We start from the raw sequence: 25,661 nt of genomic DNA, 5'->3' as shown, positions 1-25,661 counted from the left end.
CTTGTTTCTAATCCACCCTGGCCTTTTCCTATCTCATGAACAAGTTCTCTCAGGGAGATAAAGGGAAAGGGTTTCATTCAGTAAAAAGGAGATAGAGCCTATAGTGCAAAGGGTGACTTAGCATTCAGATTATATCTACCAAGTTTTATACCATGCATTTAAATTTTAACATTCGAAACATGTTTGATGTGAACGATTTGCTATTTTGATTTATTTCGTATGACAGTGTCAACTCCATGTGGAAAAATAGGTGGTCTAGAATGAAGAATATCTTGAGTGAAGCAATTAAGGAAGGTGTAAATATTTCACGCTCCATAATGGATGGATATGATAGTACGCGTAAGTTAGAGGTGTGATCATGACAGATGTAAAGGAAAGAACCTCAGAAATTCCAATTTTGAGTAGAAGATGCACTGAAAGAAAAAAAACCCCTTGTTTTGAGAAAATCAAATACAACTGAGTTGCTAATGCACCGTGTGACAGTGGATAAATACCTGCTTGCTGGTCTAACTGCAGAATTTGTCACAATGAGGCTGTTAGTTTAACAGGAACTCACCTCAGGCATGCTTTGATTTCTTTAAAAACTGTAAGGTTTCATTAAAGTTCTCTTTCTTTCCTTTTCTATTTTTTGTTCCTTTCTACATAAGAACTTCTCTGGGGCTACTTTGCAAATGCCAGTTAAATCATGAGTTTTAATATAGTGTTCAGAGAGCATTTTTTCGAATAAACAGCATTCTATTAATTGTTTTCCATTTTTTTTTCTTCTGCCTCTCATTTCAGAACGGTTTGATCACCACTGTCCCTGGGTAGGCAACTGTGTGGGGAAAAGAAACTACAGATTTTTTTATATGTTTATTTTATCTCTGTCCTTTCTGACAGTCTTTATATTTGCATTCGTTATCACCCACGTCATCCTTCGTAAGTATGCTGGTGAAATCAGATTACGTATGTAGCCATTTGCTTGAGTTTTTTAAGTTAATATTTTGATCATTCAGGGTTTATTTATTTATTTATTTGTTTATTTGCCTTTTCTCCAAAGCTTCACAATCCCCAGGGAGTCCCATTCTGGTCTATAATAGGCCCTGCTCATAGTAATCACTGGCCTGGCACTGGCTTTACCTTAATGTGGTCTTAATTTTTTTTAAAATTTTTTTAGTCCTTTTATGGATGATTTATTGAAAAAGCATCTCACATACTGTATGTCTAAATATACAGGTAGTATCATTTACCTAAGGAACTTCTGTGTGCGTTTTTAACTGTAAGCATGGGTCACTTGCCATCCAGACAGACAAAAATTACTAGAAAATAGATTGGAGCTATACATTTTGTAGTTTGCTGTTTAGTTTTACACCATTCTCAACCCTATTTTTTACATATGTTATTTTCATTTGCATAGACATTCTGAGAATAACTAATTCATAATGGAGTGAATCAGAACTCTCATGAGTTTGAGACTGATTTTTATTTGTATTCTGGATTGTGTTTGAGGTCAAAACTCTTCTGGATACTGCCCTTTTTTTCCATACCCCTAACTAATTTTGGTGACTCCTGTATGATGATGAAAATGGTGACATTTATGGTGACAGGTTACATGACTTGTCTTTAAAGACCTTTTGTATGTTGGGTTTTTTAACCCACTATCATTTGAAGAGTGTTCTATCTTTTTTCACTAATTATATAGGATATTGCCTTAAAGAGTGTTTCTTTAACCATTTTGGAAATGTGATCTGTTTATTGCTTTTTATTCTGTATTACAATAGAAACCAGACAGAAGTAATAATTTCAGTATATAGCACATTTATAAAGCTATCTTGATAATGGTAATATTCAGAAAATATTTTACTGGAAAAGAAATGTCAGATTGTGCTCAATTTTTTAAATTGTTTACAACTTGCATGGAAAAGTTGTATTTTAAAGAGCAGAATTCCTGCTCTTATTTGTTCTTCTTAAAACTATAATGCAAGCACTGGGAGGCTCTCTTATAGCTCAGAAATCTAGCTCATAGGCTAGAACTGAGGTACCTAATTTTGAATCAACAACTTGTTCTCACTACCAGATACAACATTTCTAATACCAATTAAAAAAAGCAGAGATAAGATGTGCATATTGTTTAAAAATGGAAAATTATGGGCAAAAGAACACTTGCCATTAATACTTAAATTCTTGTTATTTATCTGGGCATACATGAGCATACACATACACGCCTTTTACATTTAAAAAGAAAGACACCTGGGTTTTTTTCTCCAGTCTTACTTTGCTAGAGTTCAGTTGTTGAAAACATTCCCAGTCTGACAATGTAAAGCTATTTTTGACACTGACCTACCTTCATTTCACAAGGACTTCAGTGCTTTCCTCTTTACTTTTTGGTATATGAGTTATCAATACATTGTTAATATTTCATATTCTGTATGATGAGTAGGTTTATCTTAGTGGATTTTGACTTTAGAGTGTCCATACCTAACTCTTAAGTATGATTTAGATGAAGAACAGAGTAATTAATTGTGCCTCTGTGTTGTTAAGAAGCACTTAAGCATTGTGTAGATGTTAAAGATTATGTAAATGTTAAATGCCTAATTGCCTATCAGCTGCAAAGTATTCTTACTATGGAGGTTCATCTGCTTGGAATGAGACAAGGAAATACATCCTTTAGCTCTAAAGATTGGTCAGTTCTCAAAAGCAAAGGAAGCAGGTATGAAGTATGATTAGTTTGTTAATGTTGCACCAGAGCTTCAAACCCTGCTTTCAAATTCGTCAGCTATAGTCTTGACAGCATCCAAAAAAAGTTCTTAATCTGAGCCTTTGCACCTGGCATAGACTGCATTTTGTTAGTGTCACTGAAGAAAGTCTCAGTTTTTAGACTTCAAACTATGACTTTCCTACAATATCTCAAAGTCATACATGTGTATTTCCATAAGTCCTGGCAAAACTATTTTATTTTAATGCCTCTTGATTTAGACAAATTTTTGAAATTTGTATATTTTTATAATACATCTTGCAAGCTGGCATTTATAAATTTTGGTGGGCCTAAATGGTGATGAGGTATAAGACACATATTTTTGTTTTCTGTGTCCTTCTTAGGCATACCTTGGAAATGAAACCTCTGTCTAGGTTTAAGAGTATGTGCACATAATGTTATTGAAGATAATAAAACTAATTTGTAAATCAGTTACTAAAGGTATTTTGCAAGATTTTCTTCTCTCTCACCACACTGAGCACATTCCCAGTAGTAGTATCTGTCTTCACAGTTACTCATCTCTGAGGCATCAGTATTTCAACAGTTTGTTGCAGTGAGCAGCCTTCCCCTTTCAGATGTTTTTGCTTAGAAGACTGTGACCAGCTGTAGGGTATAGAAATCACACCTAGCTGCTGCCATTGCCATTAAGGATCTTAAAAATAGTAAGAAGATAGGAGGAGTTCCATTAGTCTTGTACACTGAGACTAAGAACCAATTATAAGAGTCTGAAAAGGCTCAGAAATACAAGGTAGGTAATTTCCCACTTGTAATGATAAACATTAAAATTGACCAGATAGGTCTAGAGAATAATACATATATTTCTTTATTTTTATCAAGACAAGATTCTTCCCTCCATACAGATCTTCAGATTAGTTTAGCTAAGTGGAAAATTTTTGCTGTGGGGAAAACCTTCGGCCTGATGCATTTAAATCATTTATGTTATACAGTCAAGTTCAAACTGTGTGCCTGTAGCTATGTCACATTAAGTCAGTTTCTACAACAAATTCACTTGTTGCAATCAGCAAATTGTCAAATCACCCTTTTTGATTAATATCTCATGGTTATGGAACCCAAGTGCTTCTGTACTCTGCATGCTTCTGCATTTCTAGTTGATGGGTTCATGCTTCTTTTGAGCTCTTTTCAGCAAGTAGATTGTCTTTTATTTGCCCAGAGGCAACAGTAACCTATTAGACAAATCTGTGTAGGTGCAGTAGGAGCAGAATTATAATCAAGAGAGCTTTTCTTCCAAAACAAAGGATGGAGATTTGAGAATCTGAGTTTATAAAATAAATTTTCCAAGTCGAAAAGTTAGTTTGAAAAATAGTATTTCAAATTGAAGCAGGAGGTTATAATTTTTTGTTTCCATATTAGGTCTGAAAAAAACAGGGGTAATCAGAAATGTTGTTCATGGGAAAGTATGTGTGCATCAATTTGATATGACTGAGAAAATATCCTGCAGATGCTAAACCTGATAACTTACCCAAGGGTTTTTTGATGTTGTTGCTGCTGAGCAATGTATTCTCAGATTCATATTAGTAAATTTATGATATTTGATTATCTTCAAATATTAATTGTTTTAACTATAGTGAAAACAGCCTGTAGTCCAGTTTCTTGCTTGGCTGGTAATTTTGGGTTCTATTTCTACAGGTTCTCAACAAGCAGGGTTCCTCAATGCTCTGAAGGACAGTCCTGCAAGATATCCTTTCACTGAAATGTATTGTAGATTTTGTTGCAAAATAACATCTGCAATGTGGTTTTGCTTGTTTCCTTGCTGTTGTTGAATGTGTGCTTTTAACCTTTATCAATTAATGATTTCATCACTTCCTGCAGAATAGGATTTCTTGCCACATGTTGGAAGTAGGAAAGAGACTACAGCCTGGAATGGTTTTTATTCTTCCAGTTTTGCAGAGCAGTACTCTTGACAAAGATCTGTTGTTTCCATGCCCATGAAATATGCTTCATATTTTATGGTGGAATCCAGAAATGCATTTTGCACTATACCCATGCTGTTGCTTCACTAAAACAGAAGTATTCAAGAATTGTGCTGCTTTTACAACCAAAAGGATCCAAATGGCTGATTCTTTTCAGGATAGAGAAAGTAGGTTTTGGAGCAACAGCAACCACATGCTGTTTTTGAAGCATGTAATTCCTTAAAGTACTCTTATGTTTTTAGAGAAGTCATTTTCAAATACCTGCTTGTGTTAAGTTACGTAGCAGCGTGTAAGTTGCATACACAGGGACTACTGTTATTGTTCAGTGTGGAGAAGACAAGACTCTGGGGAGATCTGTTTGTGGTCTGTGAATATATAAAGAGGATTTGTAAGAAAAGCAGAGAGACTTCTTAACAGGGCCTGTAGTGACAGAGCAAGGAGCCATGGTTTTAAGCTGAAAGAGAACAGGTATAGATTGGCCATTGCAAAGTTTCTACAGTGAGGGTGGTGAGACATATGAACAGGTTACCCAGAGATTTGGTCGATGCCCCATCTCTGGAAGTGTTCTTGGCCAAGCTGGATGGTGCTTTGAGCAACCTGGTCTAGTGGAAGGTGTCCCTGCCCATGGTAGAGGGGTTGGAACTGTATTACCTTTAAGGTCCTGTCCAACCCAAACCATTCTTTGTTTCTTTCCTGTAAATGGTCCATGCACTTTTTATCACTTCATGGCAGCATTCTGTATATTTTCTATTCCATGATAATGGAGTCGGAAAGCAGCTAACATAATGAAAAAAAGGGAAGCTGTCAAAACTACTGGTTAGTTTCTGTACTGACTGTAAGCTTCCCATTCCTTATGTATATGCTCTGAATGGTTCCTGCCTGAATAAACAGTTTCTACCTCTCACAAAGCCACTATAAGAAGAATTATTTCCCATTTGTCCATTGTGCCTCACACAGTTTGCTTTTCCACACAAGGGAAGGAAGAAAAGCTGTCATTCATAGTTGTGCATAGAGACCTCTTTCCAGGTAATTTTCCCAAGTGCCAAATTCTGCAGATACTTTTTTTTGTGTGCTGGTATTCATCAGGTAGAGTCACTGAGCTGTAAACTACATTTTTAAACAAAGCCATGTTCAGATTTTTTATACAAATAATTTTTAAAAGCACAAACTGTTCTAAATAGCACAACAATAGCTTCCAATTAAAACAATTACAATCAATTTTTACAAAAGATAATTCTTTCAAACTGTTTTCAAACTGAGAATAGGTTTCAGTTGTCCTTAAATCAAAATGTAATTGCTTATGCATTTGAGGATTTTTGTACAGGAACAATGCCCTGATAATTCATAATTTGTGTTCAGAGATGTGCTTCTTTAAAAGGCTCAGTAGCACATCTTGCAAAAATGCCTTGCTTGATAGTGATATGTTGGGCAATTTAAAAGCTTGGTTACAATTAATAGCAGTAAAAAATTAAATTGTCCAGATAGTATTGGGAATGCTGCTTTGGAGCCAGTCAATTCAGGCACAGAGAACACTGCCATTTTCAATCTTGCTAACAATCATGTGTGAGATACCAAGGGAAAATGATACCTTGGTATATGATTACTAACATCCATATGATGCTAGTAAGATACTATACCATAATATGCTGGAAGCTTATACTTTGTTGAGAATATATTGCTTTTTTGTGTTTGTTTTTTAGGTAATGGACTCGGATTAAATTAGTGGATTCTTCTTAACATAAACTACCACTGCTGTTATCGAGTTCTTTTTGGGTCATGGTGTGGGGAACTGAAAAATGTCCCTTCCTGTGGGGAACTGAAAGAGGTCTTGAACTGAAAGGAGTTTCTTTTTTTTTTTCAGTAGGAATTACTGTGTGGAGGGAGAAACGAGAAACTCACTTTTCAGTACCCTTTTGAGTGTAATTGTGGTGAGGAATGTCCTGTTAGTGGTACATTCACTTTGCAGGGAGCCCTTTTCCCTCTAAAGTTTTTCCTTTCTGACCTGGTGAATCTTCCTCCTGGTGTGTTGATTCTACCCAGCAGTGCTCATCTGCAGCTCTCCTTATTATTTCTAGTCTCTCAAAGCCCAGTTTGTATTGTGCATGATGTCTTGGGCTGTTTCTTTCTTTTACACATTTCAGAACTGTCTGCCAACAGTTTTCTTTCTAATCCATTCTCCCTCCTTTCCTTGCTTTAGCTGTGCCTGTTGCACAGTCAGCTGAGTCAGAGTTCCTGTCTTGAGTTGGTTTGATTTCACATAGCCTGAGCAGGAGATGAGAGGCAGAGAGTAGTGAATATGCTGCTCAGCAATGCTCTTTGGTCGTCCTGCTACTTTTGGAGCAAATTGGCTCAGAATGCAAATGGCTCTCTTCTGGCTTGAAACCACTCTGATTGAAATAGGTTCTAGGGAAAATTACAGAGACAATTCAGGTACCTCCAGATTCATTAAGGGTGAGCAGCCCTGCAGTACAAAACTTTTCACTTTCAACTAATATTAGTATTTTTTATTGCAAATATTTGTGTCCATCTATGCCTTTTCTCGACTGTGTCTCTGTGTAATGGTGAGAAGCTGCCATATTTCTCTTCTATTGATAGGTTCAGTCATAAGGGTGTTTTTTCTGTGTTTTAAGGCTCTATCCTTATTCTGGAAAATTTTGAGTTGATGTTGTCTTGGAAACTGACTTCACTAAAGGTTGATGTGGTTAATATACAGATTATTTTTATCCTATTCTTTTCTCATCATCTGGTTCCTTGTGATGAATTTTATTTATTTTTCTAGGAACCAAAGTATTTTCTTCTGTTGATTCATGTTCCCTAAAAAAAAAATAATTGTTGAAGTGTTGTAGAAAATAGCATTCTCAAAGCAGACGTATTGTGAGTTCATGGCTATTTTGTGTAAATAAATTTTTAAAAGCTGTAGAAGGAAGACTTCTATAGAAAGTTTGGCAAGTTGCTTTTTACGCTTGATTATATAAAGTTTTGAAGCAACTTAATTGTCTTATTTTTGAGACGATGACTCCTTTGGAGTTAAAGGAATTATATAAACTGTAGTATATGTGCAATGTTGAGTGCTGACTCATTCCTGGTATACCAATCTGTGCCTGTGCACACCTTTGCTGCTGCCGGGGCAGTGAGGGTGGTCTTGCTGGACATGTCCTGTGCTGCTCTCTATAAGTGCGGGTGAGAGCCTCCCGTGAGCTCACATCCGTGTACTCAGGTGCACAGCCCTATACACTGCACCTCACAGCCACAGTCTGCTGGCTGCATGCAGACTCCTGACGGTGTTTGACAGGGCTGATGCTGTGTCTGGCTGGGCAGATGCCAGCAAAGTTGCTTGTGGCTGTACCAAACCAAGTTTTGTCTGCTGCTGCTCCCACTTGTGCGGAAATAGAAGTCTTCTGCCATTTTTTATGATTTCCTTAATTCAGGCTGATGCCTGTGTTAAAAATCTACTTGTGATTCCTCAGGGAGTATTTTAATAGCCATACAGTGAGTTGGGAGTTGATAGTCTTCCTCTTTAACATAGGTTTTGGGCAAACACTGCTGAATTTTGAATATTCAACCCTACCCCAACTATTACACTCACAAGCTTAACATCAGGGTTTTTTTCAGGTTATTTGCTATGGCTGGGCCATTCAGATACCCCCACAGCTGTGAAGTAGAATATATCCAATTATTAGAGGGACTTGAGAAAGCAAGTGGATTTTATTTGGATTAGTGAACTTTGTGCTAGTGTTGGGATGCCTACCAGCGTCTTAACTTCAGTAACAGTCGAAAGAGTATAGCATTCATAACATAAGACTGAGATCTGGTTTACTCAGTAGTTGTTGTATGTATGAGCACAGATCTAGAGCTCTTAGTCCTGGCTCAAGACTCACATTGTGGAGTAAATAATTGTAGAAACATCTCTGTTCAGTTTTTGGTATTCAGCTAGCCTTGAGTTACCGCTCTTGATCTTCCCCTCACCCCATCAGAACTGTTATTTACTGTTATTAATCAGTTCACCTGTCTGTGTACAAGTATGGTGACTTCTACAAGATAAATACAAAAATTTGAATTTCAGCAAGTAAGGTTAGAACTCATCACTAGTTTTTAACCTTTTTCAGTCTGCAAAACTTCAAATATTTTCTGGTGTAGATGCTGTTCAGTGGTCCATACAATAAAGGCTACTGACACTAGGTTTGCTTTTGAGTTTATTTTTGGCTGACCCCTTTGAAGTACCCCAGAGATCTCAAAGGACTTGTGGACAATGAATTTTGTGATTATAATTACTTGTTACTGATTTTTTTTTTCATTTGCATATATTTCCTTGACTTTCAGTTACTGTGCTGGAAGCTGTGGTGTGTTTTTTCTCAGTATGGTCCATTGTTGGCCTCTCAGGTTTTCATACGTATTTGATCAGCTCCAATCAAACAACAAATGAAGATGTAAGTTTGTAGTATATTTCTACATATGTATTTCTAAATAGTAATGGGCAGGTTTTTCTCAAGTCAGACCTGTCTGCATCATTTTGTGAATACCTCAGTAGGAAAGAAGGAAAGTAATATGGTCATGCTTGATTCAAAAGATCAGATGAAGTCTTTTTGACTGTATTTGTTGTAGCTTGAAGATGTGCTCGTTATATACACAGTATTTCCATTATGTTTTACACATACAGGATCTCTACCTTGAAATAGGAAAATACAGGAGAGAGGAGACAAGTATATTTTATATAGTAGGAAATTAATAAATACTTTTCAGTATCTCCTTTTCACTGGGAATGGTAGATATTCTTTGACTTGAAAATTGCTTACTGTCAAACTTGAAAAGTGTGTTGAATTCTCTAAACAAAAATTTCATCCTTGATTTTATCTGACCTCTGAAACTTTTTTGCCATTCTGAGATCCAAAACCTCTGGCAAGGAGCATATCATTAATTTAAAGGTCAAATTTCTCATTCTGCAGTTGTCTATTTTGCCTATAGGATTCCTTGGTTTTGGTGTGGAATTATGCTTAACTGTGTATGGAGTTCTCAAGTGTCCTTCCCTTACTAATAGGAGAAATGCAAAATGAATGAAAGGAGAAAATAAAATTAGCTAGGGAGCTAATGGTATAGAAGGCTTTTGGAAATTTAGTAAGTGATCTATCAAAGTAGTGCAAACTTTTTTATTGTAATTTCTTATTGTACCTTTTTCGTAGGTATCTGGCAGATATAAAAGTAGCATCTTTAGTTTTGTCAAACATGTTTTGTTATTAATGTCACAGTTAAAATTATAAATTTTACAGTAAATATCAATCAACCAGGAATACACTTCCCAAGCAGGGTCAAAACGAATTGTGCCTCAGCATGAAGTATCAGAGCAAGTAGACTGACTTGGAAGAGATCTACCTTGTTAATAACACAGATGCAGATGAGATACTCTTATTCCTCAGTTATTGGTTTCTACCAAGATTGTCTCTCTAGATGGACTTAGTGTGCTTCCACCCACTTCCCTCAAATAAATGTCTCTTTTGGATTGTTGAAAGATAGATAGCAGGGAACTGTAGCAATGAAATATGTCTGAATATCAAGTAAACTGTTCAGTAATTTAATTTAAAACATAAATTCCCAATTGAATACAGCAAGACATATTACTCAGATTCTCAAGTATCTCACAAACAGGAAAGCAAATCAGCTAAGGGAAAATACAATATGCAGTAAAAGATACCAGTGGCTGCATTTGCTTTACAATATTTTAGAGCCGTTTGTGAACTTCAGGGAAGATAATGTTGTGTGATATTGCACAGTTTGAAATCTTACCCGAGAGTATGGAAGAGAAGTCTCTATTGCTGGCTTTAGGAGTATGTTGCGATTGAGCCTCTTCTGTAAAACATGCTATAATATTTGTAAAATTGAACTTGGTCCATTATGTTTAGATGCTGAAAGTCCTTCTTTGAGTATATTGATCCCTTGAGATTGTGGGTTGTCTACATCTTTGGAGGTAAAGCATGTGCTCACTTAGAGGGTCCAGCTTTCTTAACAGCCCGGAACTCTTAAATTGTTTGGACAGTGTCATTATGGGTTTTCTGTGGTTTCTTCTGCAAGTGGCATGTTTCAACCCTTAATTTGTCTCAGCCATCTTCTGTATTGTATTGTATGTTATTCATATTGTTCATATCTCTTCAGATTAAAGGATCATGGTCAAACAAAAGAGGTAAAGAAAACTATAATCCCTACAGTTATGGCAACATCTTTACTAATTGCTGTGCTGCGCTCTGTGGGCCCCTTTCTCCAAGGTAAGAGTATCAAAAGTATTGTTAGCATGAATGAAGCCATGCGATTATTGATGAAAAATTTACTCTTTTTGATTTTTTGTGTTCACTCAACAAAATGAAAGTTTTGGATTAATGTCCATTATAAGCTTTAATTAAGTTTTTCTTCAGTGTTAAAGCGTTAAACTAAGTTAGTTATTAAATCCTGTGAAATTACATCTGAAATTAAAATAAGCTTGTTTATTTTTTGTTTGAACTTTCGCCACTGCAGTTAATAGCTTATAGGAGAAAAAGATTTCTAGTAGTTAGCTGTTGCATGAAGGGCAACCTGGAAGTTTATGAAACTCTTACATATCTAACAAACATGACATGAGTTTAGGAGAGTTTAGGAGCCTTAAATCTACAACTAGCTTGATAATTGTTCATTATTGTATTTTCACTCTGAAATGTTTTATTTAAATGGACAGTATTTTTTTTAATTTAATACTGTTAACATACATACATGAAACTGATTTTGGTGTTTTTACACCAAAGCAATTCCAAAGAGTACATAATGCATTAAGTTCTGCTGAATACATTTTCACTCTTCAATTCTAAAGTATTTGTGTATTTAAATTGGGAGATATTTTTTCAGCTTGAAGAAAATGTAGCACAGAGCTGAGACTAGAGAAATAAAACCAGTGGCTGTAAAGACTTAATTCTTTTTTATTCCTGTGCTCAGTGATTAGACAGGTAATGTACTACATATACAGCAGAGGCCCAGTTTCACTGCAGAGAGGGGCAGACAACTTGTAGATAATTTTGTGGGTTACTCATTGGTTGGTATGCTCTGCTTTGCCTGGAATTGCATAGTAATTAATCAAAACTATCAAGAAGAAAGTAAATGACTTTATCATCCAGTGGCTCAGGTGTTTAATTGGAGTGGGATTTCTGGCTTTGCTGTCAGTAGTATCAGAGGTGGTTTTTCTACAGGCAGTCAAAGTTCAACAGGGGAGACTGACATCTTTTCTTAAAGAGGGAACAACAGAATAGAGATTTCCACATACTGGGTTGCCACTGGTGAGAGTGAAAAGCCCTGTGTCTGCTCCCTGCCTGTATGGATGTTGCCTGAAGCCAACCTTTTAATTCTGCCATTTTGCTTTTGATAAAAGTATGTGACATAAGAGCTCAATGCCACGCTTCTAATTCTTTTGACTGCAAATGGAAATCTTTATTAAAATTACATCATGTTTCTCAGTATATGAAATAGCATATTAGGCTGATAAAAGTAGCAAGCACACATTTGAACCAGACTGGCACTGGATCCTGTGTTTTAGAATTTGTACATTTTTTCCTAAATTCCATGTAGCAACGCTACTTATTTAGACATTGACATGTATATAGAGGTTCTGCAGGAAGGTATTTTGTGACCAAGGGGAAAAATTTACTGACTGTAACATATGAATTATAACCTTGCTTCTTTTAATCTCAGCTGTGTCCCAAGTCACTAAATACTCTTTTTTTTCTTTAAATTCTGGAAAAGTGGCTTACCAGCAATTTCAGTTTAAAATTCAAAATGTTCAAGTGCCCTTGAGCGTGGAATGCAGATGAAGAGAGGATCTGTAAATAATCAAAACTTTTGTCACTGCTGTTAAAGATAATTTATCATTTTTAAACCTATGCTAGCAAATTTAGAATGTATTTTACATGTCCTCAACAGTTATTTTCTGATTTTAATTTGATCCACGGCTGTCAGCATAGGTCTAACCAGTATTCTGATACTACAAATCACTTCTTTAAGCATCTTTCATCTTTAACTAGGTTGGATTATTTAATTTTATTTCATTTGTTTATAATCCTATGTAGATTTTAAATTACTTTTAGTAATTTCTTCACAAAGCATTTTCTTAGAAATAAGAAATTTTATGAGTGCATCACTTTGGGAAGCACAGGGGAACACTATAAGCAATGTTAAGTAGCTGTCATGAAACACCTGGCAAGTTAAGTTGTCTGCCAGAAAGAAAGATGAACTTTTCTTCATTTTTGCTAAATTTTGTGATTAAGTAGTTTCATTTTATAGGTGAAGCTGGTAAAAAGAACAAGCTTGAAAAGAGATGCTGAATCAAAGTGCTCTAATGAGTTTTGTAATTTGTTTTTTCACCGGTGGTTTAAAATTCTTTGGTTTTGTGGTATCTGCTGGTAAGCTTCTGAGTCTATTGTCTGGGATAAAAATCAAAAAAAGTAGCAGTACATATGGTTACATGACAGGCAGTATCACAAGGAACACATGCCTGACTGATGAGTAGAAAATGATGTCTAGTACTTCAGTTGACTAAAAGGGGACATTGGTGAGGTATCAAGGTCTATTGTATGATATAAAGCTTTTCTTCCTTTTTATTGAGAGGAGATCGTTACTGATTGTCAACGTCTCTAACGCTTTTCCTTTATTTTAATTATTCTGTAGCTTAATTGACAGAAGAGGATTTATACAGCCAGATACACCGCAATTAGCAGGACCATCAAATGGCATTACCATGTACGGGGCCACACAATCTCAGAGCAACATGGTAGGAATCATCCCATAGTGTTGTTCATCAAGATTCCTGTGAATGTTTTTCTTCTCCACTTTCATGTGAACTAATCAAGTAATAACTAACTGGATACAGCTGACACACTGGGTGGAATGAGTTGTTTAATAACAGTAAAGAAAAAAACCAAAATCCAAGGCTCTTTTTAATGTACGTTTCACACAGTGTAATAGTTATTGCTCATGGATTCTAAAAAAAAAAAAGAGGCTTCTCTACACTGTTGATTTATTGAATATATTGGCATTTTGACTTTTACTGTTGACACCTACTGTGTTTTGAACTGGAATTTTCAAGTATCAAGGACTGGCTCTGGTTCGTCATTTTCCAGCTAATTGTTATTTTGTGTGGCACTTTCTTCATACTCTTATTTCCTTCTTTGCTTGTACACTGTGGTTTTGCATACACTAATGTATTTTAAAAAGCAAAGATGAACAAAGAGGAGTTTCTAGGGGAGATGTATTTTGAAGAAAGAGCAGGAGAACACTGGACATGACATGAACAAAAAATGGCAACTGGATTTTTACAACAAAAGCTTTTTAAATGTGCTTGAAACTGTGCCAATAGTATTTACTTTGGTTTTTTGCTGGTAGCATTGGCTATCATAATGGAAGATAGGATTTCCAGTGCCAAGAAGAAGAGAATAACTGGAAAGACATCCTTCTCCGAAGGCAACCATCTTGCATATGTGCCTATTTCTGAATTGTTGTCCACATATCTTCATAGTTTGTGGGTTCTAAGACTTTGTCAAAGAAGTCATGAGTTATGGATACCCTCCCTCTGCCAAAAAAGAGGAAGCCACAGGCCTTCTGACATAAATCAGCCTTTCTTTTGAACAAAAGAAGAAAAGACTCGCTCTTCTCAGACAGATTAGTTTTAGTGTCACTGATAAACTCATATAAAAATTTTGCTGTAGTTCCTAAGCTGGTTTTACTTAATATTTTGAGGATTAAATAGATTTGTTAGTCTCCTTAATAAGAAAATGTATTAGAGACATGGTATTAAGTCTGAATCTTCTGAGGTGCAGTTGAGCAGAACAAGGTAATGCTCTATGCAAATTTTACTCAAAATACTATATCTCTGAAGAGAGAAAAGGGAGTTTAAGAAAAAAAAAGAAAGCAAATATCAGAAATGGGCTGAGGTCTTTCAGGGATTACCCAAACTTTCTGACTTTGTCCAGGCTTCTTATTTGTGAGGATCATAAACCTACAATGTGTCCATGGTATTAAATTAGGTTATCATAGTAAGAATTTAGACGCTATCGTTATTCCTAGATATTAATGGGAAAATCTTTGCCAGTTTGGTAGAAAATTGTCTAAGTATGACTCTAGAAATGGAGAAATCTGTTATGGTATTAGTTTAAGTCAAACAGGTAGGTGTTACGATTTTAGAGTGTAATACCTCTAATTACACAAATGTCAAAGACTTCTTATATCCTAGAACACCACACCACATGCGCTGGGAAAAGCCTGGATTCTTTAGGAGTTTTCAGAGTCACTAGGAAATATGCAGATTTCACTCCTGAAAATGACCTCTTAGAAAAAGCTTGAAAAATGTAATATGTCTTGTTTGATTTGGAGAAATATCTTTTAAGACTGTAATACCATTTTTCTCAGGGCCTCTTTTCTCTTAGTCTCTATCCAAGACCAGTTGGTTTCTAATGGCCACTGGCTGTCAGCATTAAAATTTTCCCATGAGTTCTGTTGCAAACTGTTAAAGACCTGTTTAGTTTACTGGTCTCTCTAACACTATTTTCCCTTCCCTATTGAAGGGGATGTATGTGTTACTGCAGCCTGTATCATTACAATTTTACATAAGGACAGACAAAGTGAAATTCTGTGACTTAAAGAGGCATGTGTAGATCATAGCCATAGACCATAGTAATTTTCAAATGGCAGAAGTTTAGCTGTTTATGCATCATCAGGGATATTTGTACTATTTTAGCAAACTTAATGCTTTTGATTACAATAAATAAATCAGTAGAAGTCTGAAGTGTGTTTCAGTACACCTTTGTGGTGTGTCTCTCTCAGTTTTCTTCCAGAATGCATTACATCAAGTCTTCGTGTCTAGATGTTGCACTGCTTAACCCACATAGTGTGCTAAAATGTCTCTCCTCACCATTGATACAAAATAAAAATTTTACTGAGCATATTCTCTCACACTTGTCTTCTCTTATTCCTTCCCTCTTCCTTTTCTTCCCTCAGATCTTTTACAGAATCAGCTAGGTTGGAAAAGATCTTTGAAATCAAGTCCAGCCTATGACCGAACACCACGTTGTCAACTAGACCATGGCACTAAGTGCCACATCCAGCCTCTCCTTAAACACCTCCAGGGATGGTGACTCCACCACCTCCCTGGGCAGCCCATTCCAACATTCAGTCACTGTTACTGTGAAGAACAACTTCCAAATGTCCGACCTAAACATCCCCTGGTGCAGCTTAAGACTCTCCTCTTGTCCTGTTGCTGGTTGCCTGGGAGAAGAGACTGACCCTCATCTCTGGCTAAAACATCCTTTCAGGCAGTTGTAGAGAGTGATAAAGTCTCCCCTGAGCCTTCTCAGGCTAAACAACCCAGCTCCCTCAGCAGCTCCTTATAGGACTCACTTACTTGTGGCTTTCTAAATAGAATTCTTGTGCCTCACACAAGTCTCTTGTCCCTCATTAAATCTCTGTGGGTTGCTTAGTATAATATTCTGGTTTCATTTATTTTAATAAATCTTTTAGCATAGCATTGTTTTTGCAGTTAAGTTAAAAATAAATGTCAGGCTATGTGTGAAATTGCCAGATGCTGGTTTTCAGTGCAACACATTATCTCTTATTCAGGATACCATTTGTGGGGCACTCTTTTTGTATTCAACAGCTTTTGTGGTAATTTTGCCTCTGAGACTTTGAATATTTCATACAGGGTCTACCCTACTCATGATAGTGACCCAGTTTGTCACAATCTCAGAAAGTCAGAGTCATTGCTGTAATCAGTGCTTGACAGACCCATACTGTGATTCATGGAACATGTTTTTTATGGAACATGTTCTCTCCAAAGTGTCTACCTTATTTTACTAGAAGCTGAAGCTGTATTTACTTTTATGAAGGCTGGAAGCACATACAGTTTTTTTTCTGGTGCATTCCCAGTGTTTTTAATTTCTTTTCCAGTATCATTTGAAGTTCGGTAAATTCATTAGCCAACTTCTTAATATCCTTATCTACGTGAAAAGCGTGGTCACTTGGAACTCATAACCTGTAGATCTAGTTATTTCCAAAGTATTTCCCTACTGCATTTTATTGCTGATAATTTTTATGAGCTTGTCATTAGTTTCATTGCCCAAGTATTTCTCATATTCTTAAGCATTTTTTGGTATGAAGCACAGTATCTCACCCATTCAAGAATGAATAATTAGATAACATTAATTATGCAATAATAATTTTCTCTGTATTTTATTCTTTCTTTCATTTTAAAGTTTATTTTCTTTGTGCTCTGAAAAAAGTTCTTATTTCACCATAAACCCATCAATTACCATGACTTGGGTCTGTGCTACTGTAGTACTTAATTTTACCTTAAAAGCTGGATTTGATTCTTGGGCTTTGATACAGGATGTTTTATTCTTTAGAAATCCATTTGGAGGAAACACAGAATCTATCTCTTCGTGAAGTTTTTTCGAGGAATTAGTTTGGTTCTAATGCCTTATAAAGTGATAGACTTTGCTTCTATCTGACTCTGTGTCAGGACAGGTTTATTTCCTTGTTTTTAAAAAATTTGCTTGTATTCCTGCGTTCCTAGGCATCTCTTCTTTGGTATATAGGTAGTTCCTTGTGTACCACATTCCATTGTTTCTAGTTCTCTGTTTCCTTTCCTGGATGCAAATTCCTTGAAGTGTTTTCTTATGTATATGTACTACTAAAAATTGTAGCAACTGTAGTGCTTGCACAACGTTTGTTACCAGCGATAAGTGCAGGAGAGTCCTCTCCCACATGTTCACTTAAGTATTTCTGTTATTGGTCTGGAAATAGATCCAGCTGACCCAGGTATCATTAACTCTGACCATCCTAGTGTACTTTTTCCTTTGCTTTTCATATTTCCGTTATTAGGAGTAAGTATTTCTATCATGACAGTAACAAGATCAGCAAGGACTGCAGCCCCATTTTGCTGGGAGTTTTGCATGTGTGTTTCCTTGTATATTTACTGATGCACTTCCCAGATGCCCAAAACATAACTGAGGATGCTTACCTTACCAAAGCAACATTACTACAGTCAAGGCCGATAGAGGTTTTTCATTTATGCATTTTACATCACTGTTAAAATGGGTTAAGGGCACATGCAAGTAAATCAATTCCAGCATTTTGCTTTGGGTTGAGATATGTTTTCGGAGCAATTATTTTGGTAATGCATGTTTGCTGCATTTTCATTCCCATCCCAGAGCAGTGTTGGAGAACATGACCTAGATTTATTTTAGAAGATACGCCCCTGGAATTCACCCAAGTTGCTCTAAGCATTCACAGACTTTCAGTCCATAAGAACAAACAGTGTCCAATCTGCAGTAAAATCTCTGGGCCAAGTGTAGTTTCCCCTTTGGCTTCAAAAGTGTTTCCCTTCATAGATCTCCTCCTCATGCACTGTACTACTTGATAGTGAAGCCATTGACTTGGTGGGGTTTGTGGCTCAGTTGTTCTACAACATCCACAATATGTTGATTTTGATTGTGAAATCGTGTACCTGTTGGGAACAGTTACACAGCTCCATCCCTCCACTCTTTACCAATCTGTTGGGTAAAATATGGTACTTCAGCATCCTTCCTATAACTTCATAGCACTGTAAGCCTCCTCTGAACTTCTTGTTGTTTGGACTTTATTCAGAGATTCTGAGACTATTTAGCCTCCTTTTCTCCATCTTCAGAGAACTGTAACAGTTCTTGAATATTACTAGCATTTAGGAAATTTTTAACAAAGTTTATTTAATATTAAAAGTAAAAAATTCTGATTATTTCAAAATAATCACATTTAGAAATGTGAAAACTATATTGCCATGTACAATGTTATCATGTATTTTCTGTGTAGCTTAGGAAAAACAGATTTTCTTCAGAAAATTTTTTCCTTAGTTGTTTGTATTTATTATTTGTGAAATAAACACAGAATTCTAGGTTTTGTCTAATTTGCTTTAATTTGTGCCTTTTTATATGGAAATAAATAGGTATCTAAAAAATTCTCTGCATATATTTAGTTGAACTTCTATCTGGTAGAACTTATTAAACTTGTCTTACCTTCAGAATCTGCTGTTTCTCTAAAACAGTGGAAATTTTAAGTGGAAAATAAAGTCAGCAGATCTGAAATAAGAAGATACTGGTAGAATAATTTTTACACTAGATTTTTAGTTATTTATATTTCAGTGCTTAGCTTCCTTTTTGATTTTAGGATTTTTTTGTTTCATTTGAAAGTCTGGTGTTGGATAATTCATGTGATCAGTAGCAGCTAAGACTTCCTGCCCTAAATTTCATTCAGTCAAGAATAAAATATCAAGGAAAAAGCACCATGCCAATCCTACAAACAACTGATTTCCTTGTTTAGTTTTATGTTGGCTGTTTACACTCAAGAACAGTCTACCTGTGTATTGTGTTGTTTTTATCAGATGTTTTGGAGAGCCTCATAGAACACACTTACCTTTTTTGGCTTAGATGCTGCACTGGTTCACTTTCAAAAGCTCTTTACAGCCTGTGTTGTCCTAAAGATTTCATGCTGATCACTGTTCAACAGACAAGAAAAAGAAAACCTGAAATTTATCTAAATGAAAGGAGAGAGAGGCTTTAGGGAAGTGACAAGTGCATGGAGAATGAAGAGATATACAGCACCTGAAGAATTTTATAACACTATTTAATAGAACTTTATGAGGCTACTTTATCTTTTCTATATTGATTTAATTGAAATGCAGTAGAGTTTTGTGAGAGGAAAATTAATTCAGACTATACAATGAGTTCAAGTAAATTACCTTCAGCCTATATAAAGCTGTGTACTTGTATTGCCTGGAACCCATTAATGATTTCCTTTTGAAGATCAGAGCTGAAGGTTCACTAAAGCAATAAGTCAGCTGCTAACATTATTTGTTTTCAGCAAACCCCAGTGGTTATAGGCACTCCTTTGTTATTTAACTTGTTCTTTGGCTACTGCCTTTCAGAGAAAATAGGTTTTGTTGGTATTTTGAAGTTTGAAAATTCAGTTAACATATCTTTAAGGTCTGCATAGAAAGGTTGGTTGAAGTTTTAATTGAAATAAGCAGGCATGAATACCAGGATATTAATCAAGAATAGGTTATTCACACTGAATTACTAATTGAAAGCTTGACTTTAAAAGATGCTGACAGTTTTCTTCTTAGTAAGGTACTTAAACAAGGTGTTGTGACTTTAAGCCTGTGAGTAATCCCTCTGAAATGATAGGGAACTTCTTCAATTGTTTGGCTGGCACTGTTCATTTTGTGGGGGGAATATTGCTTGCCATTTCTATGAACTCAGTTTATGTAACAGGAGGTCAGTCCGCTTATCTTTCTGAAAGCAGAAGTCTTGGAAATACATAACTGAGTAAGGATTGAACTTCTGCCTGCCAAAAAATAATTGGTCTGGGAGTCCTAGACAGGTTTTAAACATTACCTATCTATTATGACCAAGCAGTCTGCTTGCACACTTGCTGAATCTAAGGTGTGTGTGTCCATCCTTGTAAGGTGTGTGCTAGTCAGTGGTGAAATTGGAGAACCTGAAAATATCAGAGGAAACGTTAGTTGTGGTTTTCATAATACAATTAAGGGGGCAAGTGTCTTCCCATGAGTTTTCAGAGAGTGTGTCACAGTGGCTTATTAAACTCAAATGGACATTTTAGGGAATTGCTATGATGTTAGTAACGATGGTTATGATCAGGAATATCTGAACAGATGATGGATTTGTAATACGTAGTAATTTGATATAAATCTAAGAAGTCATAAAGCAAAACATGGCTTCAACAGAATACTTGAAATAATAACAGTGAACAGGCATGTCTTACCTCTGGATATTTCTTTTATTCTGCTTGCTTGCCTCCAAATGTCCTTCATTGCATTTGTTGTTATATTCACTGATTGGAGCATTTTTGTTACCCAGCAGAACAGTACTATGGCAATGAATCTAATGAGATTTTGAAAAACTGCAATGTTATAACAGATCAGGCTATGAATTAAATATTTTTTCCATAGAAGCTCTCAAAAATCATGCCAATTCTTGTTAAAGAAACTTAATTTGGCAGTAGGTATACTACCCACTTAGCTAGCTGGATTTATTGAAACACACACCTGTCTTGTCATCTCAAGGATTGAGTGGTAATTTTGTATGAATAGTTCTTAGGAATGGTGTAGAGCCAAAAAAACCCATTTCTGGTAACACTCATTGAGCTTAACTGGATTTATGTAATGCTAAATGTGGCTTGTTATTGAGACAGTGCTTGCCAGAAAATTTGTGTTTTGTACCTTGATTCTTCACATTGTCAGGATTAATCAAGAAACAGCCTTAAAATCAATAAGGTTGTTCTCAATGCATCTGCAGTGGTGCCTGATTTCTACATATCCTCTAGAGTATGGAGTATAGTGTAGGATATTCTCTAGAATGTATATATAATGTATTAAATTGTGAGGGGAAAAATTTTTACTCATAGAGGCTTTATTATTAACTGTATCTTTATAAGATCACCTGTGTCAAAGGAATTCTTGTTCTGGAAAGCTGCTTTGGTAGGTTAATTCCTATGTGTGAATACCATTTAAAAGAAAACAATTGCCTAGTGTTTTTGAACCTAAAGAACCCTTAAATGAACACTGTAAATATTTATCAAGTTTTACAAGCATTGGCTCAGTTATGCATGCCTTTCTTTTTTTTTCCTGGGCAGCATGCAATGGGATTTTTGGGTGGCTAACCATGGAATGATACTAATGGCTTTCTTTTTTTCTCTTCACATCCCATTCTTTTCCATACCTTTTTATCCATATTCTCCCTTTTTTTTCCTCTGTTTTGTTTGCCTTATATGATTTTGACACCCTTCCATTCTACAGTGTGACCAAGATCAGTGCATTCAGAGCACTAAATTCGTTTTGCAGGCTGCTGCCACCCCCCTCCTACAGAGTGAGCCAAGCATAACTAGCGAAGAGCTCCCTTTACCAGGAAAGACTTCTATCAGTGGGCCTTGTGCAACTCTAACTCTAGGGCAGCCGACACCACCATCTTCTATGCCAAATCTCACATCAGATTCAGGTTTGACAGACATCATACCATTAAAAGAGGAGCACGAAGGCCATCAGTTTCTGACTCCTGAAGAAGCTCCATCACCCCCTGGGATGCTGCCAAGCGGAAGTCCTATTACACACAGCCATACAATGCACGTCCTGAGTCTAGCCAGCCAGGACTCGTTGCATGAAGACTCAGTGCGTGGTCTTGTGAAGCTTAGCTCAGTTTGAACAGCTTTTTTGAACATCACACCATTTCCTGGTGTCTATACAAATCCATACTTAACAGGAATGACACTGCAGTACCACTTCGTAACATGCCTGTAATGGAAACTTTATCGCATAATGGAGTCTACTAAAAAGACAAGTTTTTTTTTCAATGGAGCTATGGCATTTTTTTGACCAGGTTGTTGATGGTTGTGCTTTGATGGTGACTGCCTTTTATTTTTAAATAAAACCAGAAAAGGTCAATAATCTTGTTTCCTGAAGCTTGGGTACAGCAAGTTGGAAGTCAGCCTGTAACAAACACCATGTACAGTACATAAGAGAGAGATTCTTGGATGTAAGTGTCATGCTCTGTGTTCTATGCTCTAGTAATACACACTTGTTACGGCTTACCACACCTGTGGCCAGAATGATCTGCACTTACATGTTATGCTACCAATATTTGAGATAGAAAATTACCATTCCATTTGTTAATACAAAACAAAAAAAAAAAGACTGCAGATGTGGATTTGCATGCCACGCTACAGTATGTGTTACAGTGGTGTTGGTATTAAGAGAAAGTGCTGCTTTTTTATTTGTGACTTTGAAAGTGCTGTTCCATTTAAAGACAGTACAACAAACAAATTAATGGACTATATTTTTTCAATTTATTAAATTTTATTTTAAATTAATCAGTGGTGCCTAGAAGATGATGAATTACTGATTTGATCATGTTGCATATCATTTAACCTTCTGTTTAAGTGTTTAAGTGAGGTATTGTGTTGTGCCATACCACAAGATTCTTCCACTCCCTAATGTGATACAATTACCTGTGGACCTCCAATAAAATGACATCCTCTATTTCGTGGACATGTGTACAGTTATCCTTGCGCAGTTTTCATGGGGGAAGAGGGGGAAATCATAACTTGTTGACACAGTTTGTAAAGATTTGACTGGAATGGGTGTACATGATGAAGCTAGAGCTATGGAGGAATAGCTGGTTACAATTAGGATTGCTTCACCAATTCTTATGGTTTTGTTTGAGGTGTGTAATTTGTTCCCATAGGAGGTCTTTATTTGGAAACTGTAGAATTAACCTCTGCTTGCACTGTAATTCAGTGTTCCTTATTCTATGGCTGAAGGGTTAGGGACTAAAGATTTAAGACAAAGAGCTTAGTGAAGTAATCTTAAATGATATAGTCTGTAGCTGTTTCCCAGCCATTGTTCTTCATTTGTATTTGTCCTTTCATATTTTAAACTGAAAGCTTTATTTCGTAGAATTCTTTTGTGCTTTTTGTTTGTTTAAGTAAAGCACAACTAAAAGGTTAAAGAGAATTTTATACGTATTTTTGTGACAGCTGAAGTGAACCTTAGTTAAGCTGAAAAACTGTAATAGCTTTAATACTGTATTTACCTGTTTTTCAAGGCGTGGAACCTGGATTCTTCTTTTCCTAGGACAAATTAAGGGCAGAATGTGCTTCATCTAATGTTTCTATGGCATGAAAGCATTCACCAGTTAAGAAATGTAACAGTTCTGTATTGTTGACCACAGTTATTCACCGACTCCAAGCTAAAAATATTTTTTCTTTTAACTGTTGTCGTTGAAATTGAGAACAATCAGCCTGCAGAAAATCAGTCACCCATGCTATTGAAGATTCAGACAAGATACTGACAAAAACCCTACTCCTGTGAGATTTCATAAGCAGTCTGTTTCTATAATTGGTGATGTTAGCTTGGACCTAATTCAGTGTGTAGAGCATGGCAATGCTTTCTGTCTGTAAGTGCCATAATGGGTCCACCGAAGAACCTCTGGCAGACAAATCTGTCCCAGTTATTTGTGCCCCTGAAGATGCTCTGGCAGACAAGTCTGTCCCAGCCATTGTTACCACCTTCCCAGCATTTTCCAGAAGCTGGGACAATCTAGAGTCCTTTTCACCAGCCAGAGTGTAGTGACTGACATGTCCCAGTTGGCTGATCTCCCAATAAGCTGTGAGTCTGAGCACTTCTGTGTCTGCTCTTGAAGTCAGTGCTGCTTATCTTCTTGATTTCATCTTTCCCTAGTGTAGCTTCTCAGGTGTGAAGCCATGAACATCTGCATTAAAGCAGGCAATGGATTGAGGGCTGGAGATGCTGGTCTGATAGACCTGGGTAGAGAATCCCAGCTTCGAGTTTGTACACCAGTATTTGATGAATCATTCTCTCATAGGTGTCTGTGAGTAGTTAACTGTGGATGCATTACTCACTACTGAGAAGAGCAAATCAAATATTTTTAATGTGGTATCAAAACTTTCCATTTGTACAAGTCATGATGAGGATGATTATTTTAAGGAAATTGTTCTTTTTAAGTCTCACTGAAATAGCTCATGGATTTTATGTTTCCAAGAATACCAACTTCGTGACAACGCTTGTATGTCATTGCCACTAGGGAGTAGTGAAGAGGGATCTGTGCATAATAAAATTAGTGTCAGTTTTAACATGAAAGGGAAAGGGGGGCGGGGGGATGACAGAATTAGAGTCTTTATGCTGTTTGCCTTGTGCTCATGCTTTTCACCGTCATTTTTCAAACTTTCTGTTTCGTTTACATGTGAAGTATAAGAATCACTAAACATTGGTGGAAACAGATGCTACTTCAAACACATACTTGTTCAGGTGACTTTCTTTTAGTTTTTAAGATGACACACTTGTTTTCTAAACATGCTGCCTATGTTTTTAAGTTTGGTTTTTGAGAAGACACTTAATACTTTGAATTCGTGTATATCACCCCTATTTTAAGTCTCCTTTCCTCCCCATCTGTCTATTTTAAATGGTGACATCTTGAACCTCCCTGACACTCCTGCGTTGCGAGGACATCTGCTGGAAAGCTTCAGAACTAAGTCCTGACACATCCGGATGGGTAATTGCAGTCTTTGACTGACGGCAGGCAGTGATTCAGCAGCAGGTTGAGCAAAAAGGTACCTTTGACAGGGCTTTTTGTCCCTTCCCCTCACCTCCATCCCATGTGTCTTCAGTCGTGGACACTCCCTTCGTTGGAACTTGTGTATACATCTGGAATGAGTCAGCAAAGTAACTATTCATCACTTTCTCTACAGATTTGATTGTTGATATTTTACTTTGAAGTGTGATTACAGAGCATGCACACTAAGGATCCAAAATTATAATCCTTGTGAATACTGCAAAGGGTTTTTTCTATTTTTTTTCTGTGACAGTATACTACTATTAAATAGCTTTCCATGTTTGATTTATGAATCTAGAATAAAAGTTGATACTTTCAGAACAGTAAATATTGTTTTCTTAAAAGCCTAAAATATTTGAATGTGTTAAAGCTGTTCAGTTTATCTGATTTAAAATACTTATTCTGCTTTGGTTTTTTTAGTAATATTTCCCCCTTCTAGTTGTCTATATAATATTTCTTAAGAATGAAATGCAGTGCTTCATAAAAATTTTTAAAGGCTTTTTATTCTTGTGATTTCTCAAAGACATTTCTATCTTGAAAAAGGAGTTTTATATTCATAGTAGTTAAACAGTATTGTAATAAATGTCCAAGTATTACTGTATTTTTTAATCAAAGTACATCCTGTTGCAACTTTTTGTCTGTTCCTGTTAACTGATGATAGAGGTAGATGTGGTTAGTGCACTCCTTAAAAAATAATCTTAGAGGTGGAAGATTAGCTGTTTTGCAGTTGGTCCTAGTGAATGCTCCCAGAAGAAGCAAACTGATTTCATAAATGCAGAGACCTATGGTTTAGCAGCATGTCTTAAAAATGTGATGACAAACTAG

At 36.2% G+C, this 25,661-nt stretch overlaps 1 protein-coding gene across 5 annotated transcripts in view; it reads left to right on the top strand.

The window, feature by feature from the left end:
* ZDHHC14 (zDHHC palmitoyltransferase 14) overlaps positions 1–22,744 on the top strand; it is a 96,104-nt gene extending 73,360 nt beyond the window's left edge. For 2 of the 5 annotated variants that reach the window (XM_085055781.1, XM_085055782.1), the window contains exons 4-9: positions 781–918; positions 4,382–4,430; positions 8,990–9,092; positions 10,810–10,919; positions 13,339–13,441; positions 21,554–22,744. In XM_085055781.1, the coding sequence (XP_084911907.1) occupies positions 781–918; positions 4,382–4,430; positions 8,990–9,092; positions 10,810–10,919; positions 13,339–13,441; positions 21,554–21,910 (860 nt within the window). In that variant the 3' untranslated portion in view covers positions 21,911–22,744. Of the gene's footprint in view, positions 1–780; positions 919–4,381; positions 4,431–8,989; positions 9,093–10,809; positions 10,920–13,338; positions 13,442–21,508 lie in introns of all 5 variants that reach the window. The other 3 variants (XM_085055779.1, XM_085055780.1, XM_085055783.1) reach the window with 2 other exon arrangements.
* The last annotated feature ends 2,917 nt before the right edge of the window (positions 22,745–25,661 follow it).

The sequence above is a fragment of the Lichenostomus cassidix genome, chromosome 3, assembly GCF_008360975.1.
Source record: "Lichenostomus cassidix isolate B80296 chromosome 3, HeHo_3.0, whole genome shotgun sequence".
In the NCBI taxonomy this organism is placed as follows: domain Eukaryota; kingdom Metazoa; phylum Chordata; class Aves; order Passeriformes; family Meliphagidae; genus Lichenostomus; species Lichenostomus cassidix.
This window is presented reverse-complemented; position numbering and strand designations above follow the sequence as displayed.